At 33.9% G+C, this 22,950-nt stretch overlaps 1 protein-coding gene across 1 annotated transcript; it reads right to left on the bottom strand.

Moving 5' to 3' along the window:
- Positions 1 to 18,321: 18,321 nt before the first annotated feature.
- LOC137813492 (uncharacterized) lies at positions 18,322 to 22,106 on the bottom strand. Its single transcript, XM_068615783.1, has 3 exons — positions 21,321 to 22,106; positions 20,310 to 20,351; positions 18,322 to 18,498 (listed from the first exon to the last, which is right to left on the bottom strand). Exons 1-3 carry the CDS (start codon positions 21,730 to 21,732, stop codon positions 18,422 to 18,424), a joined length of 531 nt encoding a protein of 176 aa, XP_068471884.1. The 5' UTR covers positions 21,733 to 22,106; the 3' UTR covers positions 18,322 to 18,421.
- Positions 22,107 to 22,950: the final 844 nt, after the last annotated feature.

The raw sequence follows: 22,950 nt of genomic DNA, 5'->3' as shown, positions 1-22,950 counted from the left end.
CTCACGAGCCCGAGCAAGCTCTTCGGCAGCTTTCTTGCTTTCCTCCCGAGCATGGGCCAGCTCTGCAGCAATCCTCGCGTTTTCCTCTTGAGCGTTGCCGAGCTCGTCCTTGGTATCGTCCCTCTCCTTCTCGACTTTCCCAAGGAGCACCTCCCGATCTGCTGACCTCTTTTCAAGGTTCTCCACCTTGGCCGCATCTGCTTTCATTGATGCCTCCAAGTTGGCCACCTTGAGCCTGTAAGGTACAAGTTTACTCTCCAGCTCGATTTTCTCTAGAGCCTAGAGGTGCAGTTTTTGGTGCAGATCGGAGGCCTCCTTGCGTGCGCCTCTTAGTTCGGCATCCATGGTGTCCTCCAGCCTTGAATGGTCGATTTCCGCCATCATCAGATTGCAAGAAAGCTTCTCTGCCTCCATTCTTATCAGGCGGTTTGCCTCCTTGAGCGCCGCATTCTCGTCTTGGAGTTTCTTGCTTGAGATCTTCACAGCTTTTGTTATGATTGAGGGGAGATCCTCTGCCATCATTTTAAGTTTGGCTGTGAAGGGTCCCCAGATCTCGTCGATGGAAGGGGGGAAGTTTGAAGTTGTTGCTGGTGGAGGTGCTGGAGGAGCTTGGTGCTGACTTTCACCACCACCCTCTTGAGTTTGAAGGGCAAGGGGGGCTTCTTGGCGTGGTGGTGGAGTCGGAGACTCTGTTATCAGGATCGGCGAGTTATGGCCACCTTCATCTCCTCCTGGTGCAGCCCCAGCGATAGAGGCGGTTGAAGGAGGACCTTCTCCAGCAGATAGAAATGGCATGGAGGCGCTTGGAGGATTCCCAATGAAATTAGGCTCGCTGCCTTCAACCACTGGGGGCGCGACAGCCAAGGGTGTTGCTTGGACTGGCGGTGTTGGAGCTGGAGGAGAGGGCGGTGTTGGTGTTGGGAGAGCAGGTGGTAAAGAGGGTGCCACCCTTGTTCTTTTGGTGACGAGGCCGTCCTCAGTCGCCTCGTCATCCTCTTCTTCCTGTACCACTTGAGGAGTTTTCCTCTTTGGCTTCCTCAAGACAAGTTTTTTTCTTTGGGGGCGGGTAGTGTCTCCGAAGGAGTTGCACCTCGGGGGGGAGTTTTGCCCTGAGCAACGGCGATCTCCACCACCGAGTTGGGCACGGTTTGGGAGCCCGCCGCCAACTTGTGGGATCGGGCGATCGCCCTCAGCTCAGCCAGTTTTCCTTTTCCCAACATGAGGTCTGCACAGGGTAGAAAACAGATAAGTAGGCCCCAAAGCAGAAACAGGTTATACAAACATATGCACGCAGAAATAACGCAAGCAAGTAGCGCGTGGATTAAAAATCAAGATCAGTACACGACAAACAGAACGCCGAATGATAGATGGTAGAAATGCGAAGTCAATTCCAACCCAAAGTGAAGGTCTTGGTGTCGAGGTAAGGGCTAACCTATGTGAGCTTCAAGTTGGCCCTCGAGGAACTCGAAGGAGATTATCGAGGCGGTGGGGAAAGTGATGTTGGCGGCTGCTACGCTCTTCCAGAAAAGGCAGAGATCCTTGCCCAACTCCCCCATGTTGTCAGGACTCCTTGGCCTCCTGAAGCACTCCTTGGAGTCTTTATTCCCCTTGTGTACCCAGTACAAGGGGAAACCGTCGAGCAGTGAGGGATCTTGCTCGTTTGGGCGCACCTTGATGAATTTTCCTTTCCAGTCTTTGTAGGATTGCTGGAAGATCGAGAGGATTGACCTCCCAGCAATCCCATTTAAGTTAATCCAGAGGCGGTCTCCAGGATTCTTAGCCTCGAACGGGAAAAGGAAGACATCTACTGAAGCCGGCAGCCCCAGGTGTGCGCAGATGATTTGGAACGCCCTTACGAATGCCCAGCTGTTGGGATGAAGCTGGGCGGGGGCGATATCGAGCTCGGTTAGCAGCTCTCTCTCGAAGCGAGTAAAGGGAAGTCTGAGCTTCACTTTCTTGAAGAAGATGGCGTAGAGGAAGCAGAACGACTCGCCGTTGTTTCCTTTGTCGTCTGCACAGATCGGCTCGTCCGGGAAGCAGGGCAGCACGGCCACCTTGCTATCATGTTCCTTGTGGAAGGAGAGGTCGGACTGGTCTCCTTTCCTTAGTCGGTGCACGCCCAACTCCGTGTTTATTGAAGAAGTCTCTTTTAACAAGAGTGGGGTGGCCCAAGGATAGAGTTCCTTGTAGTCATTTGGAGGCAAGGAAGACCCTTCAGCGACTGGCGGGGTTGCCTGAGCGAGGTTGGCGTGAGAAGTTGCAGGCGTCTCAGCCTGGGTAGAAGGAGCACTAGATGCTCGAGGTGGGTTACGCGCTGGTGGAGGATTTGCCCCAGGAGCAACCCTACGCGCTTGGGGTGGAGGGTTTCGCGACGAAGAAGGAGGATTCGCGGTGGATTTTGTGTGAGTCATCGCAGGAACTGCAAAGGAAAATGAAAGGGATGAAACAAAGCCAACAGAACGACTCGATTGAGAACGAAGAAGACAGAGCGAACGAACGAGAGTTCGCTGGGATGAACGTAACAAAGAACGAAGCCCTAAGCTACGAGAGAAGGAGAAAGGAAAAAAACAGCCCACACTGTATGCTTCAGACAGATAATCACTAGTACAAAATTTGAAAACAACGACTATTTATTTAGTGCGGCTTTGCGTTTAAACGCATTTGTAAAAAACGCGGTGGCATTTTTGTAATTAAATTGATTTACAAATGCGGTCTTACCCTAGAACCGCATTTGTAAATCAATTTTACCCTAAAAATAGAAGCGCGCCACTGGTTTTCACTTTCACTTTCGTCTTCTCCGCTCTTCGTTTCAACGTTCTCAGCTCTCTCCGCTTTGCATTGTAAGTTTCAGCTCTCTCTGCTTCAACGTTTGTTTTCGTTTTCGTTTTTGTCATTGTCATTATTCACTTCCTTGGCATTGTCATTTCGTTTCCTTACTCGTTTTCTACATATAGGTGGTTACTGTTCTATTGGTTCTCTGGTTTTTTCTGCTCCGCCACCGCCACTGCTTCCGTCACCGCCACTGCTTCCGCCACCGCCTTCGCCTACGCCTTCGTCTTCGTCTCTGATCACCATCAACCTAAAGGTTGGTGTTGTATTTATTTAATATTTTGAATTTATATTTAAAATTTTGAATTCATATTTAATATTTTGAATTTTTATTTTTCTGTATTATAATATATATTTAATTAATAACTAATATAACTTGGAATGTATATAACTAATAACTAATAATTTATATATTTGTGTGTATTTTGAATTTTTGTATTATATAATTTCTATTTTCTTAAATTTATATTATATATAAATTCTATTTTTGTAATTATTTTTATTTTTTGCACTTTCTCTTTGCATATCTTTCTTTTTTTCCCTGGCATCATTTATTTTTTATAATTGTCACTTTAAACTACTTTTACTTAAATAAAAATGAATATGATATTAATCTTTATGGAATTATAATTCTATAGTGTATTAAACTTTGTTCTAGAATTTTAATTTTAGAAGTGAAATATTTAGTTAGTTGTTAATTACATTTTAATAAAAGTTTTATGTTATGTTAGTTATTGTTACTTTTAGAATAGAAATATCGTGTTTGGATTGAGTCCGGGGGTGTTCGACCCTCGGCAAATGTGTGAGATTGAAGAGAATACTAATTATTAGAAAATCCTAACTATATTCCAGAATATATAATGGATCGAAGTTGGATTAATGTTGTTCGTATAAGTGATGAGTACGAAAGGGGAGTAGAGGAATTTATACAATTTGCGCAGCGTAACGCGATTATTAGTGGTCATGATGGAGCAAAGATCAGGTGTCCGTGCGTTAACTGTTTGAATGGAAGGATACTGGATGTGAATATCATGAGGGAACACCTGCTATGTGATGGGTTTCTTCGATCTTATACAACTTGGACATGGCATGGTGAATTATTAAATTTACCACGTGTTTCCGTAACTGAAGAATATGTGGGTTCTACCATGGATGAAGCAGTACACGATGATGGAGATGATGATCGATTGGAGGACATGATTCGTGATGTGGGAGCTGAGTGTTTTGCAAAAGCGCATGGATATGAAAGTATGTCAAAAGATGCAGAGACTCCTTTGTATCCTGGATCAACTAACTTCACACGGTTGTCGGCGGTGTTAAGATTGATGAATTTGAAGGCAATAAACGGATGGACTGATAAAAGCTTCACGGAATTGCTCCAGCTGTTGAAGGATATGCTTCCAGAGGGAAATAGTCTACCTAATCGTAATTACGAGGCAAAAAAGATTCTTTGTCCAATGGGTATGGAGTACAAAAAGATACATGCATGTCCTAATGATTGTATATTATACCGGAAAGATTTTGAATTGTTGAAAAGTTGTCCGAGGTGTGGGTTATCACGTTATAAGTTGAAACAAAAAGATGATGATTCTATTGATGACATGGAAAAGCATGGACCCCCAATGAAGGTTATGTGGTATCTTCCCATCATTCCAAGGATGAAGCGTTTGTTTGCAAACCCAGACGATGCTAAGAATCTTAGATGGCATGCAGATGAGAGGAAATGCGATGGCATGTACCGACATCCAGCTGATTCTATTCAATGGAAGAAATTTGATGATGACTTTCCAGAATTTGGTAAAGAATCAAGAAATATCCGACTTGGTTTAGCTACAGACGAAATGAATCCGTTTGGTAATATGAGTACAAATCACAGTTCATGGCCTGTATTACTAGTTATTTACAACTTACCTCCTGGATTGTGCATGAAGCGAAAATACATGATGTTGTCTATGATGATATCCGTTAATGGATGATGCAAATCGGTTAAAATGCAGCAAATATCAATAAAAGAAGTAAAAGGGGTACCTTTTGATGATCGGATGAGCGTTGAAGAGAGTTGGAGATTAAGAGAGTTGAGAAGCTTCGTGGGTTCGCAGAGAAGAACTTAGAACGTTTTGAGGGTGCAGAAAGATGATGGAACAGTGGAAGTGCAAGGGGTTTAAGGGTTTTTCGAACGTTTTCGGAAGCACAAACGACAACTGAGGATGACCGTTGATGAAGCCACGTGTCGAGCGATTGGAAAAAGGGGTTTGGTGGAGTGTCAGGAAAGCAGAGGGTACAGACGTTTGGAATTCCGTGCCAGCGCCAAGTAGATCGACGGTGATGTGACCTCTTAGTCTTTTCGCTGGACAAGTCTTCGCTTAAGACTGGGGGGCTTGTGTACCGACCAGGTAGTTGGGAGTGATGACGTGGCAGCAAGTGGTAATATAGGCGTGTTGAACGGAACACCTGGCTGACGGAAGGGAAGGACATCGGGGAGTTCGTGTAGTCGCCAATCATTAAGTTGGCGTGCTCCGATTTCTAGCATATCTAAACCGGCGGTCACCAGGCTTGTGTCGTAGTCGCCGTATGTGAACTTAGGCGACCAAGTGGTCAGAGATCGCCGAGAGGGGGACATCGCCGAAAGATCAGGAAAGCTTGTTCAAGGCCTTCAAGGGGCACGAGTACGAAGGATGAAGTTATCAAATGATCATTCCCTAGCCAGAGGTTGAGGTCAGGGAACAGTTTACCAGAACATGCACGATGAGCAAGTAATGCAGATCGTGATAGCGGCAGGCGAGATCACAGAGAAGGTGCGCAAGGTGACACCCTGTGCTCGCCACTAGAAGAAGATCGCACTCCAAGGCAGCTATGCACCGAGTTGCTCCTCACCTGAGTAACTTAGTCGAACAGCTTGAAGAGTAGGAGTGGCGCTCAAGCAGAAGACGTTCCAGATGGTGACACGTGTATAGCTGGATGCGAGCCACGTGTCCAGAGGTGTAACCGTTAGGAGAGAGAAAATGCACAGGTATATAAGGAACTCTTAACAGATTCTGAGGTACGCGCGTTTAGAACACTTCTTTACGCTTTGAGAATACTTGAGTACGCTGAGAGAGTTTTTGCACGGTTCCTTGAGTTTTTAGCTTTTCTCTCTTAGAGTTTTGGTGATTCCGTCACTAACTTGAGCGTCGGAGCGCGATCGGCCGCAGCGGCGCCACTCTGTCTTTTGCAGGTTCTTGAGGAGAATCAAGGTGTGAAGGACGGAAGCTAGCGTGGTGCAAAGCCGATCCAGAGGAAGATACCTTCGGCGTGGCAAGACTCTTGCGCTCTGGTCAACCGGCAGGATCATTTATATATGGAGTTAATTGAATAAGTATTGGTATTTATCAAAGAAGTTAATGGAGATAAATAAAAGTTCCAGTGACTAATGAAAGAAAAATATCAATTTCTTTTAACATAAAATACAAAATTAATTAGAAAGAAACCTGATAATATAAAAATTATAAAGTGGGCAAAGATTATTGTTATAATGTTTGAAATTTTGAATCCAAACTAATAAAATAACATGATTTTTGCAATAAATACAATCAGTGTTGACATGTTAAAATGAATTTAATAAAAGGATTTAAATCAAGCTAAAGATGACAAGAAGTTTACAAGAACTACGCAAAACCCACTAGTTATAAAAGCGAAAATCTACGTTTACGATTTATGTCTGACAAAACGGTAATCACTGGACAAAAAATGGGTGATATTTTAGTTAATAATGTAAACTCTTTTCCTTCATTAATATGAAAATCCAATCTAAAAGTTCAGATTTGCATTCAATGCTAGATTATCATATGTAAATGTCTAGTTTTACATCATACTTTCTTGTATCTGATGTAAAAAAAGTTTACGTAACTCATTTCTCTCGATTTTTTTTATTTTATTTTGTATTGTCACTTTGGATATCCTAAATCGACTAGAAATAAAAACATTTCACATATATAAGTAGTACAAATCTTACTTTATGATGTTAGTTTTCTAAGATTGAGTTAGATTTAAAGTCTACTTTTTAGAGTCTATCCTAGTAAGAGTTTGTTGGAATTATCATGACATCCGCTATTGGGTAGCTACCAAACCACTTATAAATATATAGTCTCATGTAGGAGTTGAAGGATCTCGGCATGAGAGGGAGTTGGAGGGTCTTAACAAAGGGGTGTTAGAGATCCCACAACGACTAGAGATAAGGACATTTCAAAGTATATAAGTGGATACAAACTTTACCTTATGAGACGGTTTTGTAAGGTTGAATTAGGCTTAAAGTTCACTTCTTAATATGATATCAAAGTCATTTATAGTCTATTCTAGCGAGAGCTTTTTGGACTTATCAGGCCACCCGTTATCGGACCGCTATCAGACCATAAATATCTCACACACGAATCTACATTGACTAGAAATAAGAACATTTCATAGTATATAAGTGAATGCAAACTTCATCTTATGAGCCGATTTAAGGTTTAGTTAGATTTAAAGTTCAATTCTTTATACTTTGTTTCTTCATCGTTGTTGTTGGTGTCTTTAGTGTGGTTGTGGTCGTCTTCATTGATAGTCATTATTGTTACCATCATGAAATAAGCCGATTCTTATTAAGGAAATAATAATTATTAAATTTTACGCAATTATTGTATACAATATTGTACGATATTGTACGCAATTATATGCAATTAATTTAATAATAAAATTTCATGATTAGTGGATTCCTACCTAATTAGCTTGTAATTTGGAGAGAGAAAGTCTTCATACACTTACTTGTACATATTTCCTATACATGGAGTGATGTAAATACACACAAGAGAATAAAAAACATTTTCTTTTTTCTTTTCATCTTCTTACATACAATTTTCTTATATGGTATCAATTGGTGCTCTGACAGCCTCGTCATTTTTATCTACTAAATAAGATATCATGTTTGGCAAAGAAAGCACCAGTAATGAGTTCAATAGAAACCTCGTACAAGACTTCACTACCGAGCAAATTTAGCAATTGGCAAAGGCTATTTACTCGCTCAATAATAACGGTAAAAGTGACATGTTTGTTAGCTCTGCAGGTATGCTTGCCTATAATTCGTCTATTAATTTTGCTTTTACGAAAACATGGATTTTGGATAGTGGAGGAACCAATCATATTGTATCCGATTCACAATTTTTCACACACACTTCATCATCATTTATTCCAAATGTTAATCTACCCACAGGCTCAACTGCACTCATCTCATCTACGGGCACAATTAAATTCAATGACAATATCACTCTCAAAGATGTTTTTTGCGTTCCTTCTTTTAATCTAAATCTTATGTCTGTTTGTAAGATAACCAGTTCACTAAAGTGTTGTGTCGTCTTTTTTTCACATGGTTGCGTTTTGCAGGACTTGGCTCCGGGTAGGATGATTGGCTCGGGTAAACAAGACGCAGGCTTATACTACATGTCCCCTCTTTCAAACCAAGCCCACACATCTCAAATTTCGACCGACTCTGATTTACGGCACAAGCGTCTTGGACATCCTTCAGTAAAAATCTCATTCCCATTCATAATAATTGTAGTATTTGTCCAAAGCTAATCAGACAAGGCTACACTTTCCTTTAAACACAATAAAATATCATTCTCTATTTAATCTATTGCATTGTGACATTTGGGGTCCTGATAAAACCCCAACTCATTTTGGAAATCGTTTTTTTTCCCACTATAGTCGATGACTATACTAGATGTACGTATTTCTTATGACTCACAAGTCTAAAACCCAACATTTCTTAGAATTATTCATTACTTTTGCACAAAATCAATTTCAAGCATATATTAAAACCATCTGTGTTGACAACGGATTGGAATTTATTTCAATGCGTAATTTTTTTTCTCAAAAAGGGTATTGAATGTCAACGCACTTGCGTCTACACTCCTCAACAAAATGGAGTAGTAGAACGCAAACATAGACACATTTTAAACACAGCACGAGCCCTCCTATTTCAGTCTCATTTACCATTAGAATTTTGGGGGCAATGAGTTTTAACCGTTACATATATCATTAATCGCTTGCCATCATCACCTTTACTAAAAAACAAATCACCTTTTGAGATGTTATATAATCGCCCACCTTCACTTTCTCACCTAAAAACCTTTTGGTTGCCTCTTTTACGCAACTTTTGTTTCACCTAAGCAAAAATTTGACCCGCGCAATGCATCTTCATTGGTTATCCTCTCAATAAAAAAGGATACAAATTATTTGATATAGATGCAGACACTATTTTTACAAGTCGGGATGTCACCTTCCATGAAAGTGTTTTCCCATTTTGGCAACAGTCCCAGATGCAATCCTCACCTCCATTACAAGGTATTTTGCCCGCTATTGACATTGACTTACCCACTCCTGTCCAACATTCACTCGATCAACCTTCTTCTCCTACCCGTCACAATGCACCTGAACCTCCAGCAAACCAACCTTCTTCTCCTACTCGTCACAATGTACCTGAACCTCCAGCAAACCAACCTTCTTCTCCCACTCCAGGAAGTTTAGCGCCCATTACTGAAACTTCTCTAACCGACCTTCTTGTTCGACGATCTAGTCGCACATCAACCCCACCTTCTTGGCTTCAAGACTACGTAACGGGATCCCAATCCAATCATTCGACCACTGGCCAAGACCGGTCGAATTGAACCAGGTATCCTATGCATCATATTTTTTCCAATTCACGATTTTTTTCTACACATAGTGCATATGTAACATCACAGCCACCAAAGAACCTCACACTTATGCTCAAGCTATCCTTGATCCAAATTGGCAAAAAGCAAAAGACGAAGAGCTTTCAACCTTGCAGCTAAATCAAACGTGGACCTTAACACCGTTACCCGCTGGGCAGAAACCCATCGGCACGCCTTGTCGCAAAGGGGTACACTTAGATTGAAGGTGTTGACTATTTTGAAATTTTTTCACCAACAACAAAATTAACAACTTTAAGGTGTCTCCTCACCATTGCAGCAGTCAGAAATTGGTTTACTCACCAGCTAGATGTGCAAAATGCCTTCTTACATGGCACATTGCATGAAATTATTTACATGAACTTGTCACCCGGGCATCACCGACAGGGGGAGAACATTGTATGTCGACTCAACAAATCCCTTTATGGTCTCAAACAGGCATCCCGGACATGGTTTTCAACATTTTCTCATGTGATTAAATCAGTAGGATTTCAACAGTCAAAGATAGACTACTCTCTAATCACAAAGAATAACTCATAATTTACTGCCCTTTTGATTTATGTGGATGATATTCTTTTGACAGGAATTTAGGTGGAGAGTTGTTAAAGGATCCAGTCAAATACAGGCGACTTGTGGGATGATTGATATACCTCACGGTTACTCGACCTGACTTAGTATTTGCGGTTTGGACCCTAAGTCAATATATACAGGCTCCACGGAAACCTCATTAGGATGCCGCAATTCGATTCCTAAAGTACATCAAAGGATCGCCGGGACAAGGATTGTTATTGCCATTTGAGAACAATTTGACATTGACAACTTATTACGACTCAGACTAGGGAGGTTGTCAGACAACTCGGAGATAAGTATCTGGGTATTGCATTTTTCTTGGTTCCTTTATTATCTCATCGAAATAAAAAAAACAGAGAAATGTATCAAGATCATCTGCGAAAGCAGAATACCGCGCGATGGCCAATACTTGTTTGGAGATAGTTTGGTTGCGATATCTGTTGCAGGATTTAAAGGTGTCATGTAACTTGTCAGCTCAACTTTTCTGTGACAATCAAGCGGCATTACATATAGCAACAAACCCAGTATTTCATGAACGCACAAAACACATTGAGATAGTCTGCCACATTGTGCGAGAAAAATTACAAGCCGAGATAATCAGTCGTCCTTCATATGTACTGACACAGTATCAGCTCGTAGATATTTTTACGAAGTCACTAGGCAAGGAACAGTTTCATGATCTTCACCTACCAACTTGAGGGGAGTATTAAGAAAATAATAATTATCAAATTATACGCAATTATTGTATACAATATTGTACGATATTGTACGCAATTATATGCAATTAATTTAATAATAAAATCCCATGATTAGTGGATCCCTACCTAATTAGCTTATAATTTGGAGAGAGAAAATCTTCATACTATATATTTCCTATACATGGAGTGTGATGTAAATGCACACAAGAGAATAAAAAACATCTTCTTTCTTCTTTCCATCTTCTTACATACAATTTTCTTATAGATTCTTCAATTTGCTGTCGTCACTGCTGCAAAGTTTGACGATTTTTCATCCTCCTCCGCTCTTGTCGTCACAACTCTACCATTGCACTTCCATTTTTCGTGTTTAAGGGTAAGTACCAAATATTTTGTCATTATATTTGAAACTTTTTTAGGATTTTTTTAGGAAGATCTTTTTATTTGCATGATACTTTAGTATATGGTAATTTTTTTATACGTACATTAGTATGTTGTTTTATTTTTATGAACATTATTTTGTAAAAAACATTTAAAAAGTTTCTATGATATTTTGTTTTATTTCTAAATAAGCAATTGTATATAAACTAAATTTACCTAAATATAAAAGTTAGTTTGTATTTAATTTGCTAATTTTATTTAAAATAAATATTGTATTGATGCATACATTTAGTGAAGTGTAGTTCTCATTTGAGATTTAGTACAAATGGTTAAATATTAATCCTTCATACCAAATCTTGTATAGTTTGATTGGATAGATTGGGAAAATTATTTTTCATAGTTTGTTAATATGTATACATTGAGTCTAATGTAATTTCGGTTCCAACCATTTAATGTTGTTCTCTAGGAGCATATTTGAGTGTGATGCACTCTTTGTGACCGCTTAAATTTCGTGTACTTTGGAGACCAATGTAAATTTTTTTCAAAAATTTATCAAATTTAAGAGAATAGACTTAATTTATACATGTTAAAGAATTAGGGAAAATGTTTTTTTCTGAATGGGTAGAGTCTCACCTTGAATTACAAAAGTGAGAATTGCATTTGTATGATTGATTACGATAGATTTTATAACATACTTAGTTATGGATTGAACTTGGATGAATGCACATCATGTTAGTGAAGAGTATGAAAAGGGAGTTGATAAGTTATTGCAATTTTCTTGACAAAATGGAAAACCTATCAAGGGGACGTATTAGTTTCCATTGTGTTCGTGTTTAATTCAAATGTTTAAGAAGCTTGAGGAAATACATGATTTCCTGTTTATCTTTGGTACTGTCAAGAGTTATACAATATGAGCATGACACAGAGAAATAATAGATATTCCAACTATGTTTACTATAGAAAACTTTGAAGAAAGGATGGACAATCATTTAGAGGAGATGATACATGATGTTGGCGAACAACAGTTGTAAAGAGAAAATGTATATGATTGTTTGAAGTTTGATTTGGAGAAACAATTATACCATAATGCAATAACTTTACAAGAGTGTCAGTAAAACTTTAAGACTATTCAGTTTAAAAGAAAGAAATGGATGAACCGATAAGAGTTTCATTATTGAAGGATATGTTTTGAGAAGGTCACATGTTACTTAATAGTAATTATAGAGAGAGGGATATATTGTGTTCGATGGGTGTGGAGTATAAGAAGATACGTGCATGCCCTGATGAATATATATTATGCATAAATGAGTTTGCTACCTTGAGGGTATTTTCGACATGTTGGTTATCACAGTTTAAAAAGAAACCTGATGCAAGTAGTGGTGAGGAAGATACCTAGGGTTATGTACTAGCCAATAATACCTAAGGTTAAAAGATTTTTTGCCAACAAAAAGGATGCAAAAAACTTGACATGACATGAAAATGGTTGAAAATGTGATAACTTTTTTTTTAAATCCAACTGATTCTACACAATAGAATAGGATTGATGAAACATTTAGAATTTGGTGTGAAGTTAATAAACCTCAGACTTGGACTAGCTATAGATGGTATGAATATTTATGTGAACTTAAGTATTAAACACAGTTCATGGCCAATTTTATTGGTCATTTACAATGTGCCTCCTTGGTTGTGCATGGAGAGAAAATATATTATGTTGTTTATGATTATTTCATGACATAATAGACTAGGAAATTACATATATGTGTATCTTAGGCCCTTGATTTATGATTTGAATATGTTGTGGAAAACAAGAGTGGATGTCTTTGATGCATATTGTGAAGATAATTTTAGGTTGAGTGCAATGTTTAAGAGTCATAAGCTCCCTGTTTAAGAGTCTTAAATATTTTACACATTTCCAGCTAACAAGTATTCTACACCTCTTTAGGTACATAAGTATTCTCCACCTCTTCAAGTATACAAGTATTCTACACCTCTTCAGGTACACAAGTATTCAATACCTCTCTAGGCAACAAATCTTAATCTCCCCTTGAGACTAAGACCTCTCAACAAGTGAGAAAAACACTCTTGACAAGAGAACAAATAATGAAAGTTCAGAGTAAACTTCACATAGTGAATGATTTACAATACAAGGTTCACTCCCAAACTGTAAGTGCTCTAAATAGCATATGTGAAATATACTCTCAGAACATTAATACAAGGAAACCTAAATAGTATGCAATGATCTTTGTATGCTCGTATGCTTCATTTTTGTGTTCTTCATCTTCAAGGTCTTTATATAGTGTTTCAGATTGTGACAGTTGAAGCTTTAGTTAATCTCTTTGTTCACATAGTCGTTAGACGCTGGATTAGAAAATCACTGCTCTTGATTTATTCAACTATGTCTTGTTCTTCAATTGTATTTGAAAAGTTTCTTCATTTAGTCCCAATGTAAATGTTGATTCATTAATGAGGTGAGCTTAGGGTTTCTTTAATTTCGCGCATTGTTCATCATTGGATGCTAAATATGACAACTTATGCTTAGATTATATTCTTTGTGTCTTTAATGATTAGAAACAATTTGAATTGATTCCTTTATGATATTATTATGTGAACATTAATCCTTTAAATCTTGTGACTTGAATCTTCAATCATATCTTTTTTACAGATGCTTTCACAGTAATTTCTTTCAACGCTGAGTATAGAAGTATTTGCTTTGCGTCTCAAGTTTTTACAATTTCTTTCTCTTTTGGGAACATTGATCTAATTTATCTTATGTTTCTTGAATCTCGTTCTCCATAGCATAAATTACGCTCTTCACTTAGTCACGTACTTGTTCTTCGCAAATCTTCTTAAATGAGCTCTTTCTTGAATGTTGTGATGACTCTTGAACATATCAGATGCTGAATAATGAAAGTTATGGCTTGCATATTTAATGCTCATTCTCACTTGTTGTCTTCTCAATTTAATCTCTTTCGAGATTCTCTTTCTCCTTTTATGAGCAACAACTTGAATAATTGTATTCCACAAATCTCGCTATGCAATAACTTTGTTGTATCCATTGGATGCTTGAAAAGGAAACTTGTTCTCATTCTCCTCTGCGTCTTGAAGATTCTTAAAATCATATTAGGAAACCTTTGTGATTATCAGTGATTTAATATTTGCAATATCTTAGAGCAAATATGTCACAAAATAAAAATTTCTTAATATCTTGGAATATCAGATGAATTATCAATACATTCCATTCTTAGATATTAATTCAAAACACATAATCAATATATTGAAGTTAATCATCCAGATTAAATTTCTTTCATTATCAACCATAATTTCTCTTGAATATATTCCACAAAACCTTTTCAAACACAAATTTAAATCTCAATTAAGTAACTTTGTGTTTTTAAAAAATATATTTTGTATAGATACATCAATTAAGCTTATAATTTTTTCAATATATTGGACAAATTAGTCACAAGATATATTCGTTGAAACTCATTTGAAAACATTCTAGGGTTTTAATTAAAACATTGCGTTCTGACTAAATATGATTTGTATAACTTAATATAATCAAAACATATTTAGAACATTTGAAGAGCTCATGTAAAAGTGAAAGGATTAAGTATGGAAACTTCCTTAAAACTTGTTCATCTAGCACATGATCTTCTTTTCCTATGTTCATTTGATCAACGTCTGGTCTTTGTAACACTTATGTTTTCTTGCGTGTAGCATAACGCGTTTAGCAACATCATCTTATGCATTTATCTTTAAGCTCTATGGTGTTCGAACTTCGTCTAACACGTTGTATATGACTCTTGGTCGATTGAGTTCTTTGTAGACTTCGCCTACTACTTTTTGTAGAGTCCTTTATTCTGTTTGTCTTGCTAACCATGAATAATTCTTTCTATGCTCATTTTATAGTACACTTTTGTACTATCATTATTTTATGCTCTTAGTTTTATCTTGTAATCTCATGAGCACATTATTCGTTTAATGACTTCGTCTTGACGTTTCCAATTGATGTTGTAGTTATTCTTGTGCTTGTATGATAAGGTCTTTCTCATCCTTCTAGATTATCATATAATGCGAGCTTTTGAAGTGTTCTTTTAACACTCATTTAGTTTGACATTTGTGTTTATAACTCCATCTTCTAGTGTGTCTCTATATCTATGTATTTCCTGCAATGTTTCATCTCATGTATGGTTTGATGTATTGTTTCTTTTATGTTGTACATGAGTGAGCTTGGTTAAACATATAACACACCTTAAAGTGTATTGTGATCATCAAAACTCTAAGACTCTCATTCTAATGGGTGATAGATCGCCTGATACTTTACATTTGTCAATAGGCTATGCAATATGAACTTTCTACTTTGTATAAGATTGCTCTTAGTGTTTCTCATAATCCAAAAGTGATGTGTAAGTTAAGAAAGGATTTTTATGGTCTCAAACAAGCTCCTACACTAAGTTTAAGAAGTTCTTCATAGTTATTACACTACAAGAAAAACACGAATTATATACGGAATATTACATACGGATTTCCGTATGTAAAACATTACATACGGATTTTTCCGTATGTAACTTTTGGCGCCAAAATATAAAATTTGCTGTGAATGGGATTCAAAGTTAGGTTCTTTCAGATAACTCAGAAAATTTAACCACTACCCAAGCAAATGCTTTAGTATTATTATGATTTTTATTATATTTATTGTTATTAACAATATTAATATTAATAATATGAATATAATATTAATAATATGAATATTAATACTAATAATATTATTAATATTTATAATAATATTAATAATATTTATACCTATATATAAAGGGGATTCCCCTCTTAACTGCTCTTAATTTTTTTTCTTATTTTATTCTTATATTAATATTTAATTTTATTATTGTATTATGGTCATTGTGTCATTTCTTATTCCCCTCTTAACTGCTCTTAATTTTTTTCCATTTTATCCTTACTTAATAATTTATTGTATTAATTTATTTTGGTTATTTGGACATTTTATAATTTCAAAAATTAATAAAATAATTTTTTAATTTTAAAATTTATTTTATTTGTTATTATTTAAGTGGAGAGTGGAGAGAGTGATTAGTTACTTTTCTGTTTTAAAGATCTTCTTCTCTATTAAATAAAAAATTAAAGATATTTGTAATATTTTGTGCACGAGCAGAGAGTGGTACCTACTTCCCACTTTCTCTCTCCACTACACATAACACATTCTTTTTTTACCATACTTCTCACTTTCTTTTCTCTTTCCTTTTCACTTTGATGTAAAATCATACTTCATTTCTTTGATTAATCTTTGTGGAACCCTAATTTGACATTTGTTTCATGAAATTGTAATTGAAGTTTGTGACTAGAGGAACGAAAAGAAAGTTGCGCACTTCATCACAACAATAGGTAATTCTCTTTATATTCATTTCAATTTGTAAAACACTAATTTGTCTTCTGAAATTATGATTGAAACATGTGACTAGCGGGATAAGAAGGACTCAACAAGAGGAGGCAATAAGACCCTTTTTGGTAACAATTTTATGGATTTAAATGAAATCATACAGATCATTAACTAAACTATATTCTCATTTCCTCATATTTTACGGAAAAGTTACTTCTAATTTGATTTTTAAGTTTTCTATCATCACCATTTTTTTTATCTTTGCTCTTCCTCTATATTTTCTTCTTTTAGGTTTTGATTTTTGAAATTATCTTAACTTTTCATAAAGTTATGATTTTAGAGACCACCTTCAAAATATGTTTGCTCAACATAGAGCATTATGCAGAGAAGGTATGTCATTGTGTTCTTAAATCTATGTTTTACATGTTATACTAATATTTTGTTTGTTTTTTATTTGTTAATTGTAGAGAGTTAATATTCATAGCAAAATAGAGGAATCAGAGAAGCAAAAAGGAAAAACTGAGTTTCGTTGTCGCGCTCACTCTCCCAATCGTAAGATTCTAACACGAAGGAACATTAGATTTGGGTGCGAAAGATGGGAACAATTTAAATGAGTCTCTATACAGGTCCAAGGGTCTAAGGTGAAGAAAAGAGAAGCAAATTTCATTGCATTTTCTTCTTTTGTATATAATATTTTTCAAACAATTGAGGATGAATTTTTTGTTTATTGTTTGTTTAATGGTGTCATATGTATTGTAATAATTGTCATATATTATTGGTTGTTTATAGACCTAATGAAAAATATTGGTTTAATTCCTACAATTGATAAAATATTAAAAAGTTATTAAAAAAAATATGAAACTCAAATTCTATTTAATTATTTTTTCGGTTGAGTTTGTAGTTTTAAATAAATTTTAACTATTACCAAATACATATATTTTTACCCATAATTAATAAAATATTAAAAATTATAAAAAAATGTGAAACTCAAATTCTATTTAATTATTTTCTATCTTGAGAGACGGTTTTGAATTCAAATAGCAATTTTGAATTTTAAATTTTGAAAATTCATTCATTCTCTTTACCGTATGTAACTTTTAATTACCGCTCTCCACTATTTTATTAACCTACTCTTTAACTGTATACTCTTTAACTTCTCATTTTAATGTTATTAAGAGAAATTGATGCGGATACACACTACTCTTTAACTGTATACTCTTTAACTTCTCATTTTAATGTTATTAAGAGAAATTATTTTTGAAAAATAAAAAAAATTGATAATAATATTAATAATATTTATAATAATAAGTATAGTAAAAATGATCAAAGAACTTGTCTGGTCTAGTGGTTAACTCTTCTCCTTCCTGGAAGGACTTGGGTTCGAGTCCTGGCAATATTGATTTGGGGCTTGGGTTTGAGTTCTTTCATGTTTTCATCTATATATATATATAATACATATATTAGTTAAGAATAATTTAATTTTTATGCTATTTTCATAATTATATATTTATGAATTCATATTAGAAACTCTACTACTCTTTCTTTCATATGTCTTATTTTTTGTTTTATTGTCAATTATCATTCTTAAAATCTTTCACAAGTAATATTTTTTAACTATAATAGCAGTTAAATTTTTTTATTAGAAAGCATTAAAATTCATATTTTATAAATAGTTAGAAAACACAATATGACTCACATCAATTAAGTATTTGACAGTACACTGACCAACATAAAAAAAAATCAAATTTAAATTAAGATATTAAAACTATATTTAAACATGAAAAAATGTACATTAGGTAACATGACAGTTATGTAGAATCAAAATTAGTTTTTGGTTACCAATTCAAACATAGGCAATCCAAAGAGGTAGAATTCTTACCCAAAAATTTCATCAGCCACCTCGGAGGTCTCCCTATTCATCAGAAAAGGAATAAAGCACCAATATCAGAGGTTATTTGCATAATTTCACAAATGTTATCTTCATAATCTGTCTAAATGATTTTATTTCTTTTTGAAACCAGAAAATATTTTACATGAGTTAATGCATAATGCAGGTAAAATATAAAAAAGAACTGATAATTAATTTTTGTTTTAAAAAATATTTAATTAATAGAGTGATACTTTATCGATAATATGGAATGGAAATTTATGACAATAAGTGTACACTTTTGAAACTTAGTTTTACAAAATGTCAAAATATAGTTTTTAGCAGTCCAATTATGTTTTAATAGATAAAAGATGGTTTCACTCATAATCAGTCAATATCTAATTTATATATGGAGTTAATTGAATAAATATTGATATTTATTAAAGAAGTCAATGGAGATAAATAAAAGTCCCCTTTAGTCAGTGATTAATTGAAGAAAAATATCAATTTCTTTCAAGATAAAATACACAATTAATTAGAAAGACACTCGTTGATACAAAAATTATGGATTGGGAAAAGATTATTGTTATAAAGTTTGAAATTTTGAATCCAAACGAGTGAAATGACCATGACTATATCAATAAATATATAGCATTATTGACATGTTAAAAGGAATTTAATAAATCATTTAAATATTGCTAAAGATCAGTTACTATAACTATCCAAAACACTTACCATAACCTTAACCAGAATAAAAAAAATAGTTATCAAAACGTTATTATAACATAGATAAAATTGTATATACCAAAATCTATTACAAAAATTTGATACGGTATGTACATTTCTTACTATATAAACACTTACGTAATTAAAAATTTAGTTAGAATTTCTAGAAGTTTTTGTATTTCTAGGAGATTCTCTTATTGTTTTCGAAAAACAATAAATAAGATACTTTTTCTCGTTCATCTACTATCGTGTCTTGGCTTTAGTCACCCACCAGTGATGTAATTTGATTGCCTTGGCTTCTCTTTGACATATATGTTTCTTTTTCTACATCAACTCATATATTGTAACAATATATATTATTTTATTCAAAATTCTTTGTAATTTAACCTTTATTCAGTGCATAAAATATATTGAAATTAATTCTCATTTTACTCGTTATCAACTTTAACATGAAACTATTATGTTGCCTTTCATCTGTTCGTTTATGCCTATTGTTGATTTATTTACAAAACCACACTTTGTTAAACGTTTTCTTATTTTACTGATAAACTTTTAATGTTTCGTACCAATGCATCATAAATTTTAAAAAATGCTAAATAATATATATATATATATATATATATATATTATTAAGAATAATTTAGTCTTGATGTTATTTTCATATTTATATATTTTTGTCTCTTTCTGACTTGAATCTTTAGACTTCATAATGTGACCAATATTAGAAACATTATTACTCTTTCTTTTCATATATTTTTATCTTTTGTTTAATTCTTCTCAATTACTACTGTTAAAACCCTTCACAAATAATTTTTTTTTTTAACTATAATACGATTTTAATTTTTTATTAAAATTCATATTTTATAAGTAGTTAGAAAACATAACATTAATCACATCAGTATTTAACGGTGTACATAGAGAGATTAAAAAATTCATTTTCAAAATGGAGGAGAAAATAATTTTAATTTAGAAAACCAACATAAAAAATTCAAATTTAAATTAAGAGATTAAAACTATATTTGAACATGAAAAAATGAAAAAAAATTATAATAAGTACGTAGAATCGAAATTAGCTTTTGGTAGTACACACTACTTCAAACATAGGCAATCCAAAGAGATAGAATTCTTACTAAAAATATACAGGTTGAGGTTGGATGAATGTCCCCTCCTCTCTGTTCACCCAAAGAAGAAACAGAGTATCAATACCAGAGGAGCACAACGCAACAAGGAAGACTATCTAGTTAAATTTGCTAGGGTATGTACATTTCTTATAATATAATAAAAACTTACACATTTAAAAATTTAGTTATTATAATAATTAATAATAAAGAATAGTTTCCCAAACATTAAGGTAAGATTTATAATAAAATATATAAAAATGTACAAAATAATCATTTATTAATCATTAAAGATTATATCATTACTATTTTTATTATTATAATAGATAATTATAGAAATTATTTAATAATTAAACGGTTTTAGAGGGTTTTGAAATTTTTTATGGAAATAGATGGATTGAAACCAAACTATTTTTATAAAATGATTTAGTTTGGTTTGATTTTTTAAAATATCTAGATACATTTATCTATAATTTATAAAATTATTTAATAAGAATTTATGATTTTGTATATACAATTTTTTTCTATTTTATCTTTAATAATATTTTTAAATTACAATACAAATTTACAAAAATAAAAAATACAGTGGAAAAAAACTAATTGTGAAAAAATAACTATTTGCATTTTACATGTAATTAAATTATAAATACTTAAAATATTTTATTCTTTATAATTTTTTTATTATAATATAAATTCAATATAATAAATTATATATTTTATTATTTTATTTTCATAAAAGAAAAAGCTCGCATAAAATAAAAAATAATATATATGTATTTATAAAAATTTTATAAGAGAATATAATAACAAAATCGTATCCATAGAGTGTTTAGCCAGTAAATATAAAAAGTAATAAAAAAATATTATTATATTATTATAAATTGGTTTTCAAATGTAATTATGTGGTTTTCTTTTTGAGTGTGAAATAAACATTTTTGTCAAAGAAACACAAATTTAACAGAACAAGTAGGTTTAGTTTTTCTTGAAAAAAAAAAACATTAAAGAAAGCCTTCACTGCCCTACTTTCGTTGTAGCATTGAAGCGTGTGGCTGGAAGAACTGAAATAGCAGTCAATATCTGAACAACGATCCTCACAGGCGAGAGGAATCCATGAAAGCTCAAATCCATAGAGTAGCGCTGTGTGCATCATGTCATAGGAATATGTATTTGTGTCCAAACCCCTCCAAGATGTGGGAGAAACCAGCTTCACTTCACAACCAACTTCAATGTCCTCTGCAATTAGGTCACCAGCCACAGCGTATATGTAGCCTTTCCACTTCCAGTTCAGGCATCCACGGGTATCCACATACTTAGGGTTCCCAGTCACTGGATGGCTACAATTCCAAAACACTATATGCTCGTCAACAAGCCGCTCGGGATAATTCCACACAGAAGAACCATGTTTGGGGTGAATATATAGGGGATACGGAATCATTGTTAGATAAGAATGAGTGAAATTGGATGGAGAGAAGAAATAGCGAGGAAGAGAAGAGCAGTTTGATTGTTGAAGTCCAGGATCCACCACTCGGATTGTAAAATTATTGTAGTTGATGGCCTGCACATGAAATGTTCCCAAGTACAAAGAGACCAGCGCGTTATATTGTTTTCACAAGATAGCTCATACATGGTGAGACCGCATCCTTGTGGATCTCCTTTCAATCGGAATGGATAAGATATGTTGCTGATTTTCCCACAGGAAGAGGGGGGGCAAGCATCTTCTCCATGAATTTGGAAGAGCAGAAACAGCAAGACTATCAAACCTCTCTCTCTCCACATGCTCACGCCCAAATTCTTTTCTGTTTAAACTTCTACTGCCAACTGAATCCAAGCTTATATTTAAAGGCAAATTTCACATACACAAGAACAGTAAGTAAACCAGTACAAAAATATCCAAATTTGAGATATAATTCTTTTTTTGCAACAACTATCGAATAAGTTTTTTTACTAGAATCAACTGGTACTGATTCATGACTGCTTGTAGTAAATCCAGCAAATTGTCAATTATAAAATAAATAAATAAACAAGTTTTATTATATAAAACATTTATATATTTAATTTAAAATTATATTTTATATAATTATAATTTTAAACCTTTAAAAAGTCATTAATTTTTTATTACAAAATTTATCATTTGTATTTATTTTTAAAAATTAGATATGTTTTTTATTTTACTTAGACAAGTCATTTTATTTAAGCTAGTTGATTAATTAGATTTAATTTTTATTTTTTTTATTTCTCAATTTCAACTAGGGTTATATCTATTTCTTTTACAATTTTTATTATGGGTAATAAAATATTAACTATGTTCAATTAATTATGTAATAAAATATGAGTTATTTCATGTTGAATATTTTTTCTTTAATTTGAACTACATAACAAATGAAAAAGTAACTCAATAAATAATAAAAATAAAAATAGTATAATGATTAGAATAATATTTGATACATCAAAGTTCATATCCTTTAAATGTATTTTTTATTTGTAGTTTATTAGTATTAATTTTTTACATACGCGCATTTTTTGGTTATCTAGTTTGTCTTATTGAATATATACAACTATGCATGCTTCATTTAAACCAAGACACAATGGCTTTGGTTGTACACTTCCCTATGATAATTTCTTATTTAGACAAATAAAGTTGATACAAAGTGTA

The sequence above is a fragment of the Phaseolus vulgaris genome, chromosome 1 (genome assembly GCF_000499845.2).
Source record: "Phaseolus vulgaris cultivar G19833 chromosome 1, P. vulgaris v2.0, whole genome shotgun sequence".
Taxonomy (NCBI): domain Eukaryota; kingdom Viridiplantae; phylum Streptophyta; class Magnoliopsida; order Fabales; family Fabaceae; genus Phaseolus; species Phaseolus vulgaris.
Note: the sequence above shows the minus strand (reverse complement) of the source record. Positions and strands in the feature narration are given on the sequence as shown.